Genomic DNA, 23335 nt, shown 5'->3' on the forward strand with positions numbered 1-23335 from the left:
TATTATGACTCTTTGCATATGGAGGCATTGCAGAGAGAAGCATCTTGAAGAGTGGGAGGAATAAGCAGATGGTGGAGGCAGATGGTCGTATGTAGGAGAAAATAGTATCTGCAGCCCCACAGCGGAGGGATGGAAACACTTTCTCCACTTCAGGAAGAAGAAAATTTTAGGGGGGTTGTTGTTTTCTTTCTTTCTTGTGTCTTCTTAAAAAAAACGGCCACTCAGAACAGTGGATACCCTGGTTTGATGAATTGCATTAATCATAATTAAGCATTGTGGCAATCACACAGGGTCCCTGGACGTTTCACCGTCTATTGATCCCTGTGCCACCACTTTATTTCTTGCTGCCACCACCCAGGCCCTACCTGGTACAATACTGAGTCCAGTCAGGGTTAAATTGGAACATAAACTTCTGTTTATTTATTGCAGTTTAACAAGCGTGTGGTTTCATAGACGGTATCAGTCAATTGCAATCATGGGGTGCCTATCCAGACCTATAACTTCCGCTACCCGCTCTCACTCACTAAACCACCTCTCAGATATTTACTTCTCTTCCTAGCCCCTAACTGTTCCTGACTCAGCTTATTTCGCTACACTAACTCAACCTACCCACAAACTCTATCCCAATTCACTCCAACCAACCACCCAACTCCCAATGAACTCCTCCCTTCGCCCCTCCCAGAGCTGGTTTTATAGTCCCTCTGACTCCACCCCCCTGGGTTCTGATTGGGTAACCTGTTTAACTATTTCACCTCCAGCACTCTCATATGTTAACGTCACAAGCATATCATGGAATCACAGAATTGTAAAGTTGGCAGGGACTCCTTCTGCTAGGCCATGCTGGTCCAGCCTGCACAACAGTGTTGGAAGCTGTGTATGACATGTACCTCTCAGGTTGTGTATGTGTGTGTGTGTCCATTCTTGGTTGATGACTTGGAAAGATGACTTGGTTGGACACAACCATGCATGCATACGCATGAATTTAAAATAACTTACAGGGCATATGGTTTTGTTTCAGTCGGATCTGCCCCTCTTCGTCAGCCTCAGGAGGGGAAAAAGAGGAAAACCCCTCGGCGCTGTCTGAGAATTGTTTCAGGGAACTGCTCGGCCGAGCAACGTACGGCAACATGAACCATGCTGTCAGGCCGGTTTTTGCGTGAGTAGATCTGTTTGTGTGTGTGTGTGTGTAAAAAAGAAAGAAAAAGAAATGCATCTGCAGTGTCACATTTGGGACTGCACAAAAAGAAGCTGATGTGCAGAAACCTATGGGTCACAGCTGTTCTCTTGGGGGACACTGAGGGTGGACCATCCCCCCCAAAAAAAAACCACAATAAAGAAGTTCAGTTGTCCTCTTGAATCAGAGCTAGAAGCTTACACCCAGTCATGTGAGTAGCTGCCCCAGTTTGGGATGCGGGAGAAATTCCAACTACCGTATTTTTCACTCTATAGGACGCACTTTTTCCCCTCCAAAAATTAAGGGGAAATGTGTGTTCGTCCTATGGAGCGAATGCAGGCTCCTTGGCTTCAGCGATAGCAACGCGAAGCCTCTGAAGCGCAGAGGGAGCGCTCCCTCCGCGCTCTGGAGGCATCGCGTTGCTTTCGCTGAAGCCTGGAGAGCGAGAGGGGTTGGTGCGCACCGACCCCTCTTGCTCTCCAGGCTTCAGGGATAGCCGCCTGAAGCCTTCAGAGTGCAGCGTGAGTTCCCCCTGTGCTCCGCAGGCTTCAGGTTCCTTTTGCTGAAGCTGGGAGAGCAAGACTCCCCTGGCTTCAGCAAAAGGAACCCGAAGCCTTCGGAGTGCAGTGGGAACTCGCGCTGCGCTCCGAAGGCTTCAGGGATCTTTGAGGCTGGCGGTGGGGGAAAGCAGCGCTTCCCCCCACTGCCAGCCCCACAAGCTCGGGGGGCAGCGGGAAGGCTGCACGCAGCCTTCCTGCTGCTCCCCGACCTGCTATTTCGGGCTGGCAGTGGGGGAAAGCAGCGCTCCCCCCCACCAGCCCCAAAGAGCAAGTTGAAAGGAACCCGAAGCCCCCGGAGTGCAGCGGGAACTCCGGCCGCACTCCTGAGGCTTCGGGTTACCTTCACTGAAGCCTGGAGAGCGAGAGGGGTCAGTGCACACCGACCCCTCTCACTCTCCAGGCTTCCAAGGTAGCCGCCTGAAGCTTAAAATTTAAAACACTTTAAAACACTTAATTATAAAAACAGCATAAAATACAGTATAAAAACATGAATAACAATAAAAATCAAAATTTAGGGGAAATAAGCATTAGATAATCCCCAGGGCTAGCTGGCTGAATTGGTCCTACTTGGGCCAGCGAGGAGGCCAGGGGAGAATTAGCTGTGGGGTCTCAGAGCAGGTGATCTACATAAAAGGGGAGGGGGAAGGAAGAGAAGGGAAATAAAAGATCAGGCTGAATTCAAATTAAAGGCCAGGCGGAATAGTTCTTTCTTACAGGCCCAGCTAAAGGAAGTTAAATCATGAGGGGCCCTGGTCTCATGGGACAGAGCATTCCACCAGGTCGGAGCCATCACTGAAAAGGCCCTGGCCCTGGTGGAGGATAGTCTGACTTCCTTAGGGCCTGGGACCTCTAAACTATGGTTATTCATGGACCTTAAGTTCCTCTGCGGGGCAGACCAGGAGAGGCGGTCCCGTAAATATGAGGGCCCTAAGCCACAAAGGGCTTTAAAGGTCAAGACCAGAACCTTGAACCTGACCCTGCACTCCTGCTGCACTCTGGAGGCTTTGGGTTGCCTTCACTGAAGGCGACTGAACGCACCTTGTTTTAGATGGGGAGAACAAGAAGAAAAAATCTCCCCCTCTCTGCGCAGCGCCCTTCAGCGAAGTGGCAGGAGAAATGGAAGGGGCCCCTCTAAAACAAGGTGCGTCCTATGGTCGGGTGCGTCCTATAGAGCGAAAAATACGGTACTTTGCATTTCAATGTGTGTCTATTCAATGTGTGTCTATTCAAATTGCGTTTCTTGAAAATAATATGTGAACCCAACCACATCAACCTTTCTGAATGTGCTCTTCTCCAAATTCTGCAATGCCGTTCTCCAACCAAATTATGCGACTATAAAAATACATAATGACAGAGAACGACTTGCCAAAAAGTGCAACATATTAACGAAATTATTTCGAAAATGGGTACGTTAGGCAGAATTGCAAACAAAACCTGCGTATTAGGAGAAGTGTGCACGCCGATGCTCTCGATTTTTTTATGAGGCCTTAAAAAAATAAAGCAAACTGATGCAAAAATGTAGAGAAGTGAATTGAAGATTAGAAAAACGAGAAATTGTCTGAAATTGGCATATGCATTGATCCACAGTCGCAGCACAGTGGTTTGTAGGACTGGGTCATAAGATGTGTTCACTGCTGTCATATAGGAATAACTTGATAATGTTTAGGTCCCATTTGCTCTGAACACAATGCAAAACAATGTTTGGATTAGGGGTAGTTTGGTTTAATTTAATTTCTTATATTATACTTTATCTTCTTAGACATTTAGATCACCACAGACTGTGGGATCCCAACGAATTTGCTGTCGCCATTTTCAAAATCATCATGTACTCAATACAGGTAAGGTTTACTTCTCTAACTCTGTCATTTGAAGCAAAACCCAAGGAGGCAGATGTTCTTTGATGACAATCACTCATTGTTTAAATAACAGAAGGCCCCAAAATGCTACCAAATCCCTTCTCCTTCTGAGAAAATGTCAGACACTTACACATTAAATTGGTGCTCCAGAGATAGTTGTTACGTCGTCGTCCCCGATCTGAAACATTTGGCTCCCAAGAAAGGCAGCTGTGTTCATCTTCCTAAGCAGCAAATTGTCTTTTAAACAGATACTTGACATCTGTGTTGAAATCTCTTTTAGACACTTGACTTTCTTCTCCAACCCGAATCCCCAGTCGTTTTAAGTAAAATTTTTCCATAGCTGTACAATGCAAGAGCAACTGGAATAATAGAATAATAGAACTGTTGAGTTGGAAAGGGCCCCAAAGGGTCGTCTATAATAATAATAATAATTTATTATTTGTACACTGCCCATCTGGCTGGGTTTCCCCAGCCACTCTGGGCGGCTTCCAACAAAGATTAAAAATACATTAAAATGTCGCACATATAATAATAATAATAATAATAATAATAATAATAATAATAATAATAATTTATTTATACCCTGCCCATCTGGCTGGGCTTCCCCAGCCACTCTGGGCGGCTTCCAAGAAATATTAAAATACTGTAATACATCAAACATTAAAAGCCTCCCTAAACAGGGCTGCCTTCAGATGTCTTCTAAAAGTCTGGTAGTTGTTGTTCTCTTTGACATCTGCTGGGAGGGCGTTCCACATGGCAGGTGCCACTACCGAGAAGGCCCTCTGCCTGGTTCCCTGTAGCTTTGCTTCTCGCAGTGAGGAAACCGCCAAAAGGCCCTCGGTGCTGGGCAGAACGTCCGGGCAGAACGATGGGGGTGGAGACGCTCCTACAGGTCTACTGGGCCGAGTCTGTTTAGTCCAGCCCCCTGCAATGCAGGAATCTCAACATACAACCAGTCCTTGAGAACTCTCTGTGTCAGAGGTGAGTCAGTGCACCTGGCTGTTAACCAGAAGGTTGGAGCTTTGAGCCCACACAGGGATGGCTGTGGGCCAGATTGCTGCATTAGATTGCCCCCAGGGTCCTTTCCAGCTCTACAGTCCCATGATTCTAAGTGTATGGAGCCTGCTTCAAATGGTAGCTTCAAAATGTAAACGGATTATCTCCTAACTTGGATGGAATGCTGCAAGCGCATAGACCTGTTTCTGAAGGATTCGTACTCAAAGGCCTACCTATGGGTTGGCGAAACTGGCTGCTGCAGGCCCCGGGGACAGACACACACCCCACCTATGGTGGTGCACCACTGTTGTCACAGTGAGATCTAATGTGGGTGAAGCTTCTGCTCCTTCATGCACCACAACACAAAGGTGTGTGGTAAAGTCTTTTTCTGTCCCCCACCCCCCCGGGAGCTGGGATGATGATACAGTTATTTGACAAGGACACAAGGGGCCCTAGACATGATGGATACCGTTCAGTTTCGTGGCCCAAATAAATGGGTTTGGTTTCAATATTTAAAACCCTAAACGTCCAGCTCCGAGGGCCTTCTGGCGGTTCCCTCACTGCGAGAAGTGAGGTTGCAGGGAACCAGGCAGAGGGCCTTCTCGGTGGTGGTGTCTGCCCTGTGGAACGTCCTCCCATCTATCTGAATTTTAGAAGACATCTGAAGGCAGACCTGTTTAGGGAAGTTTTTAATGTTTGGTGTTTTATCGTGTTTTTAATATTCTGTTGGGAGGCGCCCAGCCAGATGGGCGGGGTATATTATTATTATTATTATTAGGCCAGAGTCCATAATTCTTTATTGACTGCATCTTTCCACATGATCCCATCCCCTTTGGTGGGTTAACATCACATTTGGAGGAATATCAGGGACTGCCTTATGCTGAGTGAGACCATTGGACCATTAGATCAATATTGTCTACACTGGCTCTGCAGGGTTTTCCCTCAGCCCTACCTGAAGATGCCAAGAATTGAACCTGGAACCTTCTGCGTGCAAAGCAGATTCTCCACCGCTGAGCTATGGTCCTCCCCCAAGATCTTGCTCTGGATAGCAACTCCTCTTGAACCCAGTTTTGCTGAAGCCCATCATATAATTATGTTGCACCAATGGCAGACTTTGGTAATCTGGTTCCTTGTGTGAGGATAAATTTTGGTGCCCTCAAGTGGATCTCCTCAGTTATGGATCTTCTGAATTTTGCACCTCTTCCAGTGGCGTAGCGTGGGTTGTCAGCACCCGGGGCAAGGCAAGTAATTTGCGCCCCCTAACCCCTGGATTTGCGCCCCCTAACCCTAACCCCCAGATGTTGCGCCCGGTGCGACCGGCCCTCCCTGCACCCCCCACGCTACGCCACTGACCTCTTCAGATCAACACCTTTTGTGGGGGAACAGCCTGCACCACCCTAAATCTGACGCTGGTTGCACATTTTCACCTGCTTGCTGCACCCTTTATATTTAATTAATATGTGGGGGCCCAAACTATCTATCTATCTATCATCTATCTATCATCTATCTATCATCTATCTATCATCTATCTATCATCTATCTATCTATCTATCTATCTATATCTATCTATCTATCTATCTATCATCTATCTATCTATCTAGGAGTGGGGCAAGGGAGTAGAGATCTTTGTGTGCAGCAGGTAAAAATGTTGTCAACACCAGTTAAGTGTTTCCTCGGGCAGTTTGCATGAGAAAGGGAGAAAGAGCAGTTGGAATTAAATATCACAGGAAGCAGCTTTTAATTTACAATTGAAACCGACAAGTATTTTTTGATTTCTAGGCACAGTACTCTCATCATGTTATACAAGAAATTCTGGCGCACCTGGATTCTCGCAGGAGAGATTTTCCCCGAGTCCGAGCGGGTATCATCCAGGCCCTTTTGCAAGCAGTGGCCATTGCTGCAAAAGGTTCCATAGGTAAGTGCCGTGCTATGAGCATATCTGGGCGGGACTGGACACTAGTTCTCCATCATGTTGAGAGGAGCAAGTCTGCACCTGCTCAAGGGCACCGTTCATATTCATGTGGAAATAGGATGTGTGTTGTGATTGTGATGAAGCAGAGCGGGGATGTCCAGCAGGCCTATCGCGATCTATTGGTAGATCTCCAGGAGGTTTTGATAGATTGCAGTCGATCGCTGGTTAACAACAACAACAACAACAACAACAACAACAACAACAACAATTATTTATTATTTATACCCTGCCCATCTGGCTGGGTTTCCCCAGCCACTCTGGGCTGCTTCCAACAAAATATAAAAATACAGTGGTCTGTTAAACATTAAAAGCTTCCCTAAGCAGGGCTGCCTTCAGATGTCTTCTAAAAGTCAGGTAGTTCTTCTTCTCTTTGACATCTGGTGGGAGGGCGTTCCACAGGGCGGGTGCCACTACTGAGAAGGCCCTCTGCCTGGTTCCCTGTAACTTGGCTTCTCGCAGCGAGGGAACCGCCAGAAGGCCCTTGGCGCTGGACCTCAGTGTCCAGGCTGAATGATGGGGGTGGAGATGCTCCTTCAGGTATTCCCTTTCCTCAGCGGTGGTAAAACAGAATCGGGCCCTGCCCCCTTGGCCCATCCTCTATTGTTGCAGGATCTCCAGAACGGAAGACGCAGCTTTTGCAGTGAGGGTGATTGTTTCCTTAGCGATCTTTGGGTGAGCGACTCTCCCCCTTTCTCCCTAAAAAAGCTCAGCAACTTTTCCCTGAACACCTGCCCTCTCTCAGGAGTTGGCCATCCCTGAAATAGAGATACTCTCTCCCCTACACTGGAGAAATCAGCTACCCCATTTTGGTCTGTGTCTACTGACTTTTATGTACGTAGGTTTTATTTGTACGTTCCATCGCCAAATGGACATGCAAGGACATTGGAGGTGGGTTAGGATACCAGACTAATAAAAAGAGCAATTATGTATTTCTTCCCTGCAATGTGATGAGCTGGATCGGGAAAGAAATATTGCCTTCCTTCGTCACTGAAATGCCTGGTTTTATATGTGTGTTAGATTTCTGTCCTACTCCCAAAGAAGTCCAGGGCTCCTTGAAACAGATGCAAATGGTTGCAAATGATTTAATAATCTAATAAGTAAAAACAGCCCCATGATTTTCAGTCTAGACTTGAATTACTTTATTTTATTATAATTGTTTTGATACTATTCATATTTTTTCTCTGCCCATCCACTGTTAATGACAAAACCCCCTTTAATTCTTGATTTACGTTATGGAGTGTTTGTTTTATTATTTTTTAATATGTAAAAGGATGCCATATTTTTTTTAGTCCCAAAGAGAACATTTTTATATTTGCAGTTGCAGATCAAACAACAGGTTGTGAAAGCGTTGTCAGATGTGTGAAGGGGGAAAAAATAAAAGAACAAACCAGTGACTCATTTCAAAGTCACACTAATTATGGTGCAATCGAGCCAATTGCCTCATCTGTGTATTTTCATTTGGGAACATGCACAAATTGCTCCCAGTTGGAAGCCCTGACCGGCTAACAATGAACAGTAGTCTGGCACGATGTGTGTATACTAGCTCATCAGCGCTTTGGGGAACAGCGAACAATAGTATAAATTGCAAATCCCAAAAATGATGGTGAGCTCGTGGTGGCGGTTTTCAGAAAGGCGTAAATAGCCGCGGCTGGAGGGGAGTAGTATGTTTGGAACACTCCCTAATTTAAAGTTGCAGCAGAATGATGATTTGGTCAACATTTCCAGACCTCTTAAGGCTGATTTAGTTTAACTCCAGGAATTCTGGAGGTGGCAGTGGGAGGGTCAGGTGATAAACGTGTCTGGTTATAAGGCCAGGAGAGAGTTGGCGGCGAAAAGCCAATTCTTGGGGTGGGAGTGGCGCACTGAACTTTGGTTTCAACTTAATTTGATTTATTGTATTTCAGTGCCTCTTTCCATTTAAACAAATCCCAAAGCGGTTTACAAACAGTAAATAACAGCAACATTATTGAGCACAAGTACAGTGGTACCTCAGGTTAAGTACTTAATTTGTTCCAGAGGTCTGTTCTTAACCTGAAGCACCACTTTAGCTAATGGGGCCTCCTGCTGCTGCCGCGCTGCCGGAGCACGATTTCTGTTCTCATCCTGAAGCAAAGTTCTTAACCCCAGGTACTATTTCTGGGTTAGCGGAGTCTGTAACCTGAAGCATATGTAACCTGAAACGTATGTAACCCGAGGTACCACTGTACTGCATAAATCATGTAATATAATTAACAGTAAAAACAATTGCAATCTAGGACCCTCATACCTACGGAACCGCCTCTCCTGGTATGTCCCACGGAGGACCTTACGGTCTTCAAACAAAAACATCTTGGAGGTCCCAGGCCACAGGGAGGTTAGGCTAGCCTCAGCCAGAGCCAGGGCTTTTTTGGCTGTGGCCCCAATCTGGTGGAATGCTCTGTCACAAGAGACTAGGGTCCTGCAGAATTTGACATCTTTCCGCAGGGCCTGCAAGACAGAGCTGTTCCACCAGGCCTTTGGCCAAGGTGCAGTCTGACCCCCTCCTTCTGTAATCTCATAGCACTCTAGCCCAATGGTTGCCATTAATTTGATTTTGAGTTGATTTTAGAATGAATTGATTTTAGAATGTATTTCAATTAATTGATTGTGATTTTATGTATATTGTGTTACTTTTACTGTTGTTAGCCGCTCTGAGCCCGGCTTCGGCTGGGGAGGGCGGGATATAAATAAATTATTGTTATTGTTGTTGCTGTTGTTGTTTATAAAACAGCATTGAGGAACCAGTAACTAAAAAATAAGCGTCACAATTGCAGCATGAGTCATATTATATGGTAAGCAAATCAAGAAGAGGATTAGGCAAATTCTTGGAGGGGACGGCTATCGATGGCTACTAGCTATGATGGCTACCTTCCACCCCCACAGTTGGAGGCAGCAATGCTCTTCCAAATGCCCGTTGCTGGAAACAACAGGGAGAGGGCTGTTGTGCTTGAATCCTACTTGCTGCTTTCCCATAGGCATCAGGCTGGCCACTGTAAGAACACGATGCTGGACTGTGTGGGCCATTGTCATGATCCAGCAGCTTCGTCTTATGCTCTTAATAAGGCATTAAGTGTTGGTGCTGACCTTTAAACGGCCTTGGTCCAGTAGACCTGAAGGAGCATCTCCACCCCCATCGTTCTACCCGGACACTGAGGTCCAGCGCCGAAGGCTTTCTGGCGGTTCCCTCACTGTGAGAAGCAAAGCTACAGGGAACCAGGCAGAGGGCCTTCTCGGTAGTGGCGCCCGTCCTGTGGAACGCCCTCCCATCAGATGTCAAAGAGATAAACAACTACCTGACATTTAGAAGACATCTGAAGGCAGCCCTGTTCAGGGAAGTTTTTAATGTGTGACATTTTGATGTATTTTTAATCTTTGTTGGAAGCCGCCCAGAGTGGCTGGGGAAACCCAGCCAGATGGGCAGGGTACACATAATAAATTATTATCTATAAAGCAATATTAACAAAATAGCAATTAAAAAAGAAGCTAAACACTGTTCTCACACACTCTTTCCCCCCACCAATGACTCAGAATCTTTCAGTCTGTTCAGTTCATTAACATAAAACACACACACACACACACACACACACACACACATTGATTATACAGGTGTTGTAGAAATTTAAAAGAGGTTCCTAGAATGGAGCTCTCCCTTCCAGAAACCCAAAAGGAGAGGATGCAGGCTCCAAATGAAAAGTTAGGCCTTTATTGAAATGCAAATGCACATAGGGACAGCATCAAAAGTAAGGAGGAGGCATATGCAGACACAAAAAACCCCCCAAATCTCACTACAGCCAACCAAAGACAACCAACCACATCCTAGGCCACCCCCAACCTCTGTCACCACCAAGGAAATGCACACGCAAATAGTAAGAGAACTCACACAAGTGACCCTGGCACAAAACCCCACACATACACTAAGTAGAGGAATAGAAGCATTGACACCCCACCCCACTCACCATTCCCCCCCTCTTCCTCTCTCCTTCCTAACCTAACACTGTTTGTAGCACTAATGTCTCACAACAAATGAAACTGACCTGTAGAAAACGCAACTTGGAAAAAAAGAGGCAATGCATGTACCCGTATTTTTCGCTCTATAAGATGCACCAGACCACAAGATGCACCTAATTTTTGGAGGAGGAAAACAAGGGAAAAAATATTCTGAATCTCAGAAGCCAGAACAGCAAGTGGTATCGCTGTGCAGTGAAAGCAGCAATCCCTCTTGCTGTTCTGGCTTCTGGGATAGCTGCGCAGCCTGCATTCGCTCCATAAGATGCACACACATTTCCCCTTACTTTTTAGGAGGGAAAAAGGTGAGTCTTATAGAGCAAAAAATACGGTATTTTTGTAAACTAAGAAATTTTAAATAAAAATTTATTTTAAAAAGTAAGGAGGAGGTTGCAAACAACCACATCCAAAACAATGTTTCTGAAACGCTTCCAGATTGCACACATGATTTCTATTCACTAATCAAAGGATCACAGCAATCTTATCAATTGCAACCCAATGCCGTCAGCCTGAACCAGTCAAAACCATTTGGCTCTTCAAATCAGCCCTCATCATAATATCCTGTGATTACATATAATCATTTTTCAATGTCTTTCTTTATTAAGACTCAGACTAATTTTCCTATTCATTAAATGTCTCCCAATATCCTCTTTCATCTGTCTACAAAACAATTCAAGATTAATCACAATTGCCATGCCTAGCTGATTCTCTGTTCGTGCATACAATGGCCACCATAGATTCTAACAGGTTATTCTTTCCAGTGTTCTGGAATGGGCATTTGCTACACACACAGCCTAAAAGCAGCTAGTTCTGTACTGTAAAAGGCAGACACAGCCCTCTTCAGTTTACATCCTTGACAAAATCTTAGTTTTGGGTTCTAACAGTTCTGTTTCTAATTTTGATTTTTCCACCTGGAAGCCAATTTTCTTGTCCAAATTATATGCCTCCATTATCTGATAATAATGAAGCCAATCTCACACTTTGTTTTTTAATTTCTCAAAACTCTGCAGTTTTAATCTATCTCCTTGTTGTTCCAAAATTTCCCAATATTTCGGCCATTTGGCCTCCATATTGAGCTTTTTCTGGGCTTTTGCTTCCATTGGTGACAGCCACCTTGGGGTTTTATTTTCCAATAAGTCCTTATATCTTATCCAAACATTGAACAAAGCTTTCCTGACAATATGGTTCTTAAATGCTTTATGTGCTTTAACCTTGTCGTACCACAAATATGCATGCCACCCGAAAACATTGTTAAAACCTTCTAAATCCAAAATGTCTGTGTTCTCAAGAAGCAGCCAGTCTTTCAACCAGCAGAATGCTGCTGATTCATAGTAAAGTTTAAAGTCTGGCAGGGCAAATCCACCCCTTTCCTTTGCATCAGTTAATATCTTAAATTTTATTCTGGGCTTCTTGCCCTGCCAGACAAATCTAGATATATCCTTCTGCCACTTCTTGAAACAATCCATCTTGTCCACAATTTGCAATGTTTGAAACAAAAACAGCATTCTAGGCAAGTGATAGTTTTGGACTCGAGCTGAGCTTGATGTATGGGTATCCCCCCCCAAAAAAATTTAAAATTTGGCTGTATAATTTGGAATCAATGTGATATGGCTAATGTGATGTGATTGGCCTGTTAATAAAAATTATTTTTTTTAAAAAAAAGAACGGACCTCTGGAACGAATTAACCCGAGGTACCACTGTACCTATAACAGAACCATATTTTAACTTACAAGTTATTAAGTTAAACCTGTGACCCGTCCAGGGCCAGATTTAGGTTTGATGATGCCCTAAGCTACTGAAGGTAATGGGGCCCTTTATATGTCCAGCTGTACTTTGTCAACAACAAATGGTTGCTTTTTTAGTGTTGAATATATGGTAATTTATGGGCTTAATAGGTATCTAAAGCCATTTGCCACTGTTGCTGTAAAAGGTAAAGGTAAAGGGAACCCTGACCATTAGGTCCAGTCATGGCCAACTCTGGGGTTGCGGCGCTCATCTCACTTTATTGGCCGAGGGAGCTGGCGTACAGCTTCCGGGTCATGTGGCCAGCATGGCTAAGCCGCTTCTGGTGAACCAGAGCAGCACACGGAAACGCCGTTTACCTTCCTGCCGGAGCGATACCTATTTATCTACTTGCACTTTGACGTGCTTTCGAACTGTTGCTGTATGTAGGTTTTATTTTAATTGTTTTTTTTTCTTATATTTTGGAAATGTACATCCAGTGTTTTTTTCCTTTACATTTTTTTTTGGGGGGGGCCCAAGAGAGTGGGGCCCTAAGTTATAGCTTGTTTAGCTTATACGTAAATCCGGCACTGGACTCATCCCTCCGAAAAGTGGCATTCAAGGCAGCGACCACCAGCAGTACAATTACAACAAAATGCAACCATCTCAATGCCCTTGGGTTTATTCAGCTGCTTCCCTCTGGGCCTCTGCTGCTATAGCCAATGTTGCGTCATATTGGGTGGTGCACATGACAGCTTGGACTTGTTGGTCTGGGTCTGCACTGAGCGACTTGCTGCCGGAAGAACAAGCAAGGAGACTCCAGGACTCTTGAGTCAACTCCAAGTTGCAGATGCCCCATAGGGAATAGGCCCAAACCTGAGCCCCAGTTACCACTAGGATCGACAAGTAGATGGCAACTTTGGCTTTGTTGAGGCTTTAGCCCTTGTTGCAGATTGCCATGCCCTTTGTCCAGGCAATACAGGTCCACAAACGGAGTCACAATAACAGCAAGGCCTTCTGCCTGTCCTCGGACTTCATTGAGATCCCCGCTTGAGGCAGCCATAGATGCCCATAGCTCGGCCTGGTCCCAGTGTGCTTGGTAGGTTCAGGCTAAGGGGTCACTTGCTTCTGAGCCCTTTGACTCCCCAGTAGTTGCTTGCTGTAGGCTGTGGGGTTTGGGGAGGGACAGTTCTAGCGGTCCTCTGGGTGGCAGTTTTAGGACCTTCAAAGGTCACAGCCAATGAGCTCATTCCCCAGTTATACCTTTGGAGGTAGAAAGCAAATAAAAAGTGGAGAATTGTTAGTTTAAAGCAGAGTCCCGTGCACAGCAGAAGGATGAGGAGTACGTGCTGCATACTCTATATTGCTTTATTTATAGTTCAAAGCAAGTATATTACAGAAAGACATCTTGCCTCTGCCGGAGCAGAGAAATGCATCCTCTCTCCTCGACAGCTCGGAGAGAATCACCAAAGTGAAACTGCAAAGAACAGTGAAAAACAGGAAACCAGTGTACGTCACATCCAGTCTCCCTTTCCCGTGAGAAACTCCAACAGTACAGACTGTGGAATGTAAACACCTGTCTCGTGACAAGCCCTTTCGCTGCACAGTGAAGGAAAGCAGAAACCAACATCCTCCCCCTTTCTGTGAACATCACTGGGCAGCGTGTTCGTACAATATCAGTACAAACCCAACTTTTGCACATAGGTACAGTGTTGATCCCTGGATACAATCTTGGACAATACATCAGCAGGAATTTCATTACCTGGCATATAGGACACCGTTACGAGTCCCTTCTGAATACATTCCCTAGCATGCTGCAACTTTAATTGCAAGTGCTTTGTGCTTTGCTTACAACCTTCAGACTTCAGCAAAGCTAAACATGCTTTGTTGTCCTGGTAAACCCGGATTGGACATTTGACAGGAATTTTCATATCTTTGCACAATTGTATTAACCATTCACAATCCTTAAGTGAATAAGACAGTGCATTCAGTTCGGCTTCACAAGAACTTAAGCTAACTGTTGTTTGCTTCTTGCATGACCAATCAAGCAGACCCTGATTGTACATGTAGCAAACTCCAGACGTACTTTTCCTGTCTGTAGTGTCACTTCCAAAACTTGCATCTGCAAATATCTCAAGACCACCAGACTTTCGATTGTTAAATCTCAGTCTGTAATGCATAGTGCCTTTCAAATACCGCGCTATGCGTTTCAGAGCTTTCCAATCCTTGATACTAGGATTGTTGACTTGTCTGCTTAGCAAATTACAGCTAACAGCAATGTCTGGTCTTGAACATCTGGCAATGAAGTTTAGCTTGCCTAGCACACTTCTGTACAATGTAGTGTCAGAAAATGCTTCTTCAGTGTCATCTATCTGATAACCTGTTGTCATCGGTGTGTCTACAGGGTTAGCATCCATCAGATTTAGTTTGCTTAACACATCAGCAATTTTCCGTGACTGGTGTACTAGAATGTTACCATCTTGATCTCTCTCTATTTCCAGAGATAGGTAGTTGTTTACCTCACCAAGATCTTTCATGTCAAAGTGCTCTTTCAGTTGAGCTAGGGCGTTATTGTACATTGCGACATCTTTCCAAAAGAATAATAAATCATCAACATAAAACAAACAGTACAGTTTCTTTTGCCCCTCCTCTTTGACAAATACACATGGATCAGCTTTCCCTTGCTGAAAACCTAGAGAAAACAATACTTCAGTGAGTTTTGTGTGCCAACACCGTGCACTTTGTTTGAGACCATAAAGGGATTTCTTCAGAGCACAAACAAATCCCTGTTTTACCTGTACGCCATCAGGTGGAAGCATATAAAGTGATTCATCTAGAGATCCATACAGAAAAGCTGTATTAATATCATGGTGACTAATGTGTAGATTTTCCTCTGCAGCTAGCTTGAGCATAAGCCTTATGCTTTCATACCTCACTGTGGGTGAGTAGGTCTCGTGATAGTCTTCACCTGGTACCTGTGCAAAACCTCTGGCTACCAATCTGGCTTTGTGTCTGACTATCTTGCCATTTTGATCTGTCTTCGCTTTGAAGACCCATTTGCTTCCAAGCAGTTTCATTCCTGGAACTACTGGAACTAGCTCCCATGTTTTGTTCCTTCCTAAGGAATCAAGTTCAGCCTTCATGGCATTTAACCATGGCTCAGCTTCCTTTGAATCCAAACCCTGGATTTCTTGGAAACTAGAAGGTTCAAATACCTTCTTGGAGCTTTTAACAGCTGTTACTGCTACCGTAGCAAATTCATCAGCAAATCTCTTTGGAGGTCTGCCTTTTGTGGCTCTCTGTGACCTACGAATTAGCCTTAAGTCTTCAACACTCTCCTCTTCCTTTTTAGGAGAAAAACGACCTATTGTGAACAATGGTTCCTCCAATTCTTGATCAGAGCTTTCAGAGGGTCGCATAGAGGCTTTCGCACTCTTGAAATCCTCTGAATCACCCGATTCAGTTTCAGATTCAGACTCAGAACCTTCATCAGTGGGTGTGGGTTGTTGTGGCTGCTTTTGACTATCCTCAGTCTCATCACCGTCATCAGGATAACATTGGAAAATTCCCACATTCTCCCCCCACTTTGCATTGTACTCAACACTTCTCGTGAGCTTAATTGCCTTAGAGTCAGTCATCATTATTCTGTAAGACCCTTTCTGATAACCTAGAAAGATACCATGCAATCCACGCTTGTCTAACTTGGAATTTTGTGGTGAATGAACCCACATGTCAGAACCAAAAATTTTCATGTGTTTAATGTATGGCTTCTTGCCAAACATCTTCTCATAGGGGGTACAACCAATCGCTGAAGATAACCTGCGATTGTAACTGTAAACAAAACACGAGAGAGATTCGGCCCAATAACTCTCTGGAAGATTGGCATCATGCAGCAAGGTTTTTAACCCTTGAAGCAATGTCTGATTTGCCCTTTCCGCAAGTCCATTCTGCCATGGCGAGCGAGGACTAGACAAATCGTGTTGAATTCCTTTCTCAGTCAGAAAAGCTTCAAACTGCTGAGAAGTGAATTCTCCCCCGCGATCACTGAAAAGAGTCTTTATCTTCTTACCATGCACATTTTCCAACCAAGCACAGAATTCCTTGAACCTAGGAAAAGCCTCTGATTTCTGCTTGAGATTGTACACAAAAATATATCTGGAAAATGCATCAATGAGAACCATGAAGTACCTATTGCCACCCAAAGAGGGCGCTAGTGGTCCAACCAAATCTGCATGAACAATCTGGTATGGTTCCGTAGCTTGCCTACTAGACACCTTACCTTTCGCAGCCATTTTTACCTTGTTTGCTGCGCATGCTTTGCACTTCATGTGGTACCTGCAGGGTTTAATAGTCATACCTTCAACCAAGGCAGGCATTTTAGATACTGCCTCAAAATGCAAATGACCAAATCTTCTATGAAAATCATGAATACATTCTGCATGCAAACTTTTGTTAGAACCTGCAATGCAACAAGTGTCATCCTGCACAACATCATCATAATACAAAACAAACAAACGATCAACATATTCAGCATGCAATACATAATCATTTTTCTTTGTGATGATGCACTTCCTGTTCTTGAAGGAAACGTCAATGTTCCGCTCATTCAGCTGTCCAACGCTGAGCAGATTATGTTTGGCATCTGGCACGTAAAGCACATTTTGTATCGATAAGTCCAAACTGTGAAGAACAACAGTTCCGTAGCCTTTACTGGGAATTGTGTGGTCATCCGCCTGGTGAATCGCACCTTCCTGCGGTGTAAAAGACACAAACAGTCTCTTATCGTTGCACATGTGGTGGGTCGCCGCTGAATCAACAACGAAGAAAGATCTAGACGTCTTCTGGACCTCTGCAACCTTTGGAGTGAAGCGTGAAACCATAGCCTTGTGCTGCGTTGTCCTTGACACCGGACCTTTGCCTTTGCCTCGGCCTTTTCCGCGCGATGAGCTTTCGCTGCGCTGCTCTGTCTTGGCCCTGGGATATCTGCATTCCCTCTTCATATGGCCTAGACGTCCACACGAGTAGCATTTCACTGCCTTCAAAGCTTTGGCGCCATCTGGTGGTTCCACTGCACTATGGGACGACGTCTGTGAAGACTCCCTCTTGCCCATGCAGCTAGCACCCCGGCGATCTGCTTCATTTAAAATCACGGCAGTAACATAATCCACTGTTAGCTGAGCTGTTGGTTGCACAGCAATCTGGGTTGCAACAGACTCCCAACCTGAACCCAAAGATTGTAGTATCATGAAAGAATACACAGCCTCTGGAAAGTTGAGTCCTCTCTGTTGCAGCTCATGTCTCAGATTTTGCATCTCCATCAGATGTAAACGCACATCTCCACCTTCAGCAAGAGCCATATTATGCAGCTTGTTGAAGTAAAACATAGTGGATCCAGCTTCTGTCCTTAAGTGAGCCTCTCTCAAAGCGTCCCAAATTTCTCTGGCTGAGGTCTTATCACGCAACAGACAGAGCTCTTCCGGGGATACTATCAATGTAAGAGTTCCCCTTGCTTTGGAATCCTTAGCTGCCCATACATCTGTAACTGGAGCTGGGGGGTTGTCTGTAATCACCTCAAACAAACCCTCTTTCCGCAGAATTGCCTCTGCATACAGAACCCAGTCCGCGTAATTCTTCTTATTGAGCTTTGGAATCCCACAAGCATCCTGAAGGGCCATCATGACTCTGGCATTAGCCTTCAGCGTCATATATGCTGCTTTAAATCTTGCTGCGTCACTGCTGCAGCTGCCTTATTCCAAAAGCGCACTTAAAAGTTACTTTCGATTTCCCCAGCATAGTAACTTGTGCCTGGGAGCCTTTTGCCTATTCCCAGCAAAACGGCTTTAAAGTTAAAAGTCCAGCCATAAGGCCATTAACTAGAAGCTGGCAGGCTGCCCGGAGCAGCAGCACATACCTCATCAATCATCTTGACACGCAGAGCAGATTCCGATCCGATCTGTCCCTCTGCATTCCGATCCCTTGCCGGTACTCCGATTCGACTTCTGGGCCCATAACCACGTGTTAGTTTAAAGCAGAGTCCCGTGCACAGCAGAAGGATGAGGAGTACGTGCTGCATACTCTATATTGCTTTATTTATAGTTCAAAGCAAGTATATTACAGAAAGACATCTTGCCTCTGCCGGAGCAGAGAAATGCATCCTCTCTCCTCGACAGCTCGGAGAGAATCACCAAAGTGAAACTGCAAAGAACAGTGAAAAACAGGAAACCAGTGTACGTCACATCCAGTCTCCCTTTCCCGTGAGAAACTCCAACAGTACAGACTGTGGAATGTAAACACCTGTCTCGTGACAAGCCCTTTCGCTGCACAGTGAAGGAAAGCAGAAACCAACAAGAATGGCTTCTCCATTAATGGTCCATGACTCTCAGTGCATTTAGCTAAAGACTACATCTGCGGAGAATTTTTTCACTTTTTTGTGTTTAAGAAAGCTGAAGTAAGATGCCTCCATTCTTGACACTGTCCAATTGGAACAGAGAACCCCACATTTAAGAACATGAGAAGAGCTGGATTGCTGGATCAGGCCAAAGGCCCATCTAGTCTAGCATTTGTTGCTCACAGTGGCCAACCAGATGAATGCAACATCACACTCGCTGCCACTGATTCAAAGCCACTGGAATTCAAAGACATACTTCTCCAAAATTTGGGTCCCAATGACCCACCCTTTCATTCCCAAAGGTTGAAGCCATTGGTTTTCTTCTCTCCACAGGCCCAACTGTCTTAGAAGTGTTTAACACCTTACTGAAGCACCTGCGTTTCAGCGTCGATTTCGAATTAAGTGACAGGCGTAGCTCAGTGAGCAGTGCCAGCTTCAATGCAAGTGCCAAGGAAAATGACGAGAGAATTGTCCAGAATGCTATCATTCAAACAATTGGTGAGTCGTTTTAAATAGTTTTAAGGTTTTATTTGTGGGGTGGAGGCAAAAGCAGTCCTCTGAACCACCCCGAGATCTTCGGGTACAGGGCAGTATACAGATGTAAAATAAATAAAAGCAGCCATGATAATGATAAAAAATCATCATCATCATTATCGTTATTAAGGTGGGACATGGAGGTGAAGAGCATGTAATATTATTATTAGTAGTAGTAGTATTACAATTATTTGTTGTCTCCAATGCTAGTCCTACTTAGAGACACATTTGACTAACTTAGGTCCATTAATTTCCATGAGTCTACTCTTGAGTAAAACATAACTGGATGTTTTTATTTATTACATTTGCTTGCAACTTTATGCAAAAAAGAAGAAGAAGAAGAAGTCTCAAGGCAACTTAAGCTGAAATACAACATACTAAAAACTAGGAAAACCAGAAAACGCCAAAAATGCTCAACCAGCGACATAACAATGGCAAATAATAAAATAAAATAAGGACTTTTCAAAATTGCACAGTCTCTAGTCCTGATGTAGGAGTAATCCACAAACAGTAACCCCTTCGGATGCTGTTTGACTAAAACTCCCATCAGCCTCAGTCAGTAAGGCTGATGGTTGGGAATGATGGGAGTTGTAGTCCATTTGGAGAGCACCACATTGGCCACATCTGTCCTAATGCATGTTAACTGGAATATTTTGGGTTTCTTTTTCTTCTTAAAATCTAAAAAATCATAACAGGAGAGGGGATTTTTTTTACATGGAAAATAGCAAAAAAAGAGAACTCAAATCATAAGCATGATAAAATCCAGCCTGGGGAGACAAAACAATTACCAACTGCTGGTTTTTCATTCGAGGCAGAAGAAAATCCATTGTTGTCTGTTAATATTTCTTTCTGGAATTTAAAAAAATAATCTTTTTACACCTAGGTTTCTTTGGAAGCAACTTGCCAGACTACCATCGGTCTGAGATTATGTTGTTCATTATGGGGAAAGTTCCTGTTCTGGGAGCAACTTCGCACACACTGGACACCAGCCAGTTTGGGTTTGTTCAGATTGCTACATATTTGGGGCTTCCAGTGGGAAATTTGTTTATCCTAAAAGAGGCAGAAATAAAGGACGGCATGCTTTGCATACGGGCTTGGATCCTGAATACTATAGGCAGATGGAAGCATATAGAGAAGGGGCTTTTCCTCTTTGTTCTTCCCCTTTGCAGCTTCTTGCTTCCCCCTGCCAAAGAAATTCTCTGGAGAATCAGGAACACACACACACACACACAAACCAGGTTGGCATAGGTCAAGGAGGAATCACTCAAAATGGTGTGTAGAGACTTTGCATGAACCCAACCCAACTCTTAAAATAGCCCTATTCTTTTTAATCTGATTTCCATAGAGAGAAGTGTGTAGCCATATGCAGTTTCCAATTTTGTCTGTGAAGCGAATAGCAACTGGAGAGAAATAGAATAGCATTATATATGCTGAAATATGGGTGGCGCTGTAGGTTAAACCACAGAGCCTAGGACTTGCCAATCAGAAGGTCGGCAGTTCGAATCCCCACAATGGGGTGAGCTCCTGTTGTTCGGTCCCTGCTCCTGCCAACCTAGCAGTTCGAAAGCACATCAAAGTGCAAGTCGATAAATAGGTACCGCTGCTGACTGGGAACAGTTATGGACCACCGGTATAAAGTTTACGGCATGTAATGTCTTAAGAGAAAACATTATGAAAATGATCTATAGGTGGTACATGATTCCAGTCAAGCTTGCAAAAATTTACCACACGCCCAATAATAAATGTTGGAAATGTAAGGAAACTGAAGGTACCTTTTACCACCTTTGGTGGACGTGCCCAAGGATTAAGGTCTTCTGGGAAATGATTTATAATGAAATGAAGAAGGTGCTTAAATGCACATTTGTGAAGAAACCAGAAGCCTTTCTCCTGGGTATGGTGGGCCAATTGGTATCAAGGAAAGATAGGACGTTTTTTATGTATGCTACAACAGCAGCAAGAGTACTTCTAGCAAAGTACTGGAAGACACAAGAACTACCCACACTGGAAGAATGGCAGACCAAGGTGATTGACTACATGGGACTGGCGGAGATGACTGGCAGAATCCGTGACCAAGGGAGAGAGACGGTGGAAGAAGATTGGAAGAAATTTAAAGTTTATCTCAAGAACTGTTGCAAAATTAATGAGTGCTAAAATGTTTTGGGTCAGGTAAAACAGAATTGCGGGGACAAATAATTGGATATGAGAAAAAGGATTCAAAGGGAAAAAAAGTGTTATAAGTTGACATTGGGGCTTGCTGGAAAACTTTAAAACAGGGATGCAGAAAGGGGAGGTATGAGGAAGTCGATGAAAGAAGGTTTAAGAAAAAATGTGAAGAAATTATACATGTTTATATGTTTGTTTGTTTTTGTATTGTTTTGTATTGTCTATTATTATGTGTTAAAAAACCAATAAAAATTTTATATATATAAAAAAAAAGATAAATAGGTACCGCTCTGGCGGGAAGGGAAACGGCATTTCCGTGCACTGCTCTGGTTTGCCAGAAGCGGCTTAGTCATGCTGGCCAAATGACCCAGAAGCTGTACACCGGCTCCCTTGGCCAGCAAAGCAAGATGAGCGCCGCAACCCCAGAGTTGTCCGCAACTCAACCTAATGGTCAGGGGTCCCTTTACCTTTACCTGCACCAAAGCAAAAGTATGTAAGAACATAAGCCCTGCTGAAAAAGGGCCCATGTAGCCCAGGATCCTGTTCTTACAGTGGCCAACCAGATCCCTGTGGGAAGCCTGCAAACAGAAGCGGAGCACAAGAGCCCCCTCCCCACCTGCAGTTCCCAGGAACTGGTATTGAGAGGCCTCCATCTGTATAGGTAGAACTTAACCAACCTGGCTAGTGTAGCCTTATCTTCCACAAATTTGTCTAATCCTCTTTTGAAGCCATCCAAGTTGGTGGTCATCACTAATAATAATAATAATAATAATAATAATAATAATAATTTATTATTTATACCCCACCCATCTGGCTGGGCCTCCCCAGCCACACTGGGCGGCTTCCATAGAAACCAAAAATACAGTAAAATATCACACGTTAAAAACTTCCCTGAACAGGGCTGCCTTAAGATGTCTTCTGAATGTCAGGTAGTTGTTTATCGCTTTGACATCTGCTGGAAGGGCGTTCCACAGGGCGGGCGCCACTACCGAGAAGGCCCTCTGCCTGGTTCCCTGTAACTTTGCTTCTCGCAATGAGGGAACCGCCAGAAGGCCCTCGGCGCTGGACCTCAGCGTCCGGCCAGAATGATGGGGGTGGAGACGCTCCTTCAGGTATACTGGACCGAGGCCGTTTAGGGCTTTAAAGGTCAGCACCAACACTTTGAATTGTGCTCAGAAACGTACTGGGAGCCAATGTAGGTCTTTCAAGACCGGTGTTATATGGTCTCGGCGGCCGCCCCCAGTCACCAGTCTAGCTGCCGCTAGACTCACTCCTGTGAGATTGAATTCCACAGTTCAACTGTGCATCATGTGAAGAAGTACTTCCTTTTATCGGTCCTGAATCTTCCAACATTCAACTTCATTGGATGTTTCTGAGTTCTGGTATAATGAGAGAAGGAACAAAACATTTCTCTATCTAGTTTCTCCTCTTGCACGCTCTTACAGGTTGTAAACCTTATCTAGTCACCTACAGCTGGTGAGAATCTCTTTCTTGGTTCTTTTATTTTCTCCCTTCTATGCCACAACTAGCTGACATAGATAGGTACATATGGAGTTGCAGGCTACTAAGACTATTCAAGACCTAGTAGCTTCTGTAGATTTCTTTGCAAGATTCTAATAAAACAGCCATTATTTCCAACATCCCCCTTTTGCAGCTTGCCAGTCTCATTGGTGTTTGCCATCAGCTGTTTAAGATAAGTTTGCAAGTGTGTTTTGAGAGATGTTTTTATTATTGAACAAGAATACTTTGTTTTGTTTTACAGCATGATTAGGGGGAAATCGTTTTTTCTTGTTTTGCACTTGAATTTATTGGCTCACTGGGCCCTTTCCAGTCCTGTGTTGCTATGTTGAGCCTTCCGATCACCTAACAAATTAATTTCCCTCTCCAATAATTCACGAGGGACCCGTCCAGCCATATAGAATGTGGTTAACTGGAAACACCTTCGG

At 44.4% G+C, this 23335-nt stretch overlaps 1 protein-coding gene across 3 annotated transcripts in view; it reads left to right on the plus strand.

Moving 5' to 3' along the window:
• The window catches only part of EFR3A (EFR3 homolog A), an 86079-nt gene that overhangs the window by 39833 nt on the left and 22911 nt on the right, over positions 1-23335 (plus strand). For all 3 annotated transcript variants that reach the window (XM_083621970.1, XM_083621971.1, XM_083621969.1), the window contains exons 8-12: positions 1019-1156; positions 3494-3572; positions 6366-6501; positions 19026-19190; positions 20110-20224. In XM_083621970.1, the coding sequence (XP_083478096.1) occupies positions 1019-1156; positions 3494-3572; positions 6366-6501; positions 19026-19190; positions 20110-20224 (633 nt within the window). The remainder of the gene's footprint in view (positions 1-1018; positions 1157-3493; positions 3573-6365; positions 6502-19025; positions 19191-20109; positions 20225-23335) is intronic.

The sequence above is a fragment of the Podarcis filfolensis genome (assembly GCF_964270895.1).
Source record: "Podarcis filfolensis genome assembly, chromosome: 7".
NCBI classification, from domain to species: domain Eukaryota; kingdom Metazoa; phylum Chordata; class Lepidosauria; order Squamata; family Lacertidae; genus Podarcis; species Podarcis filfolensis.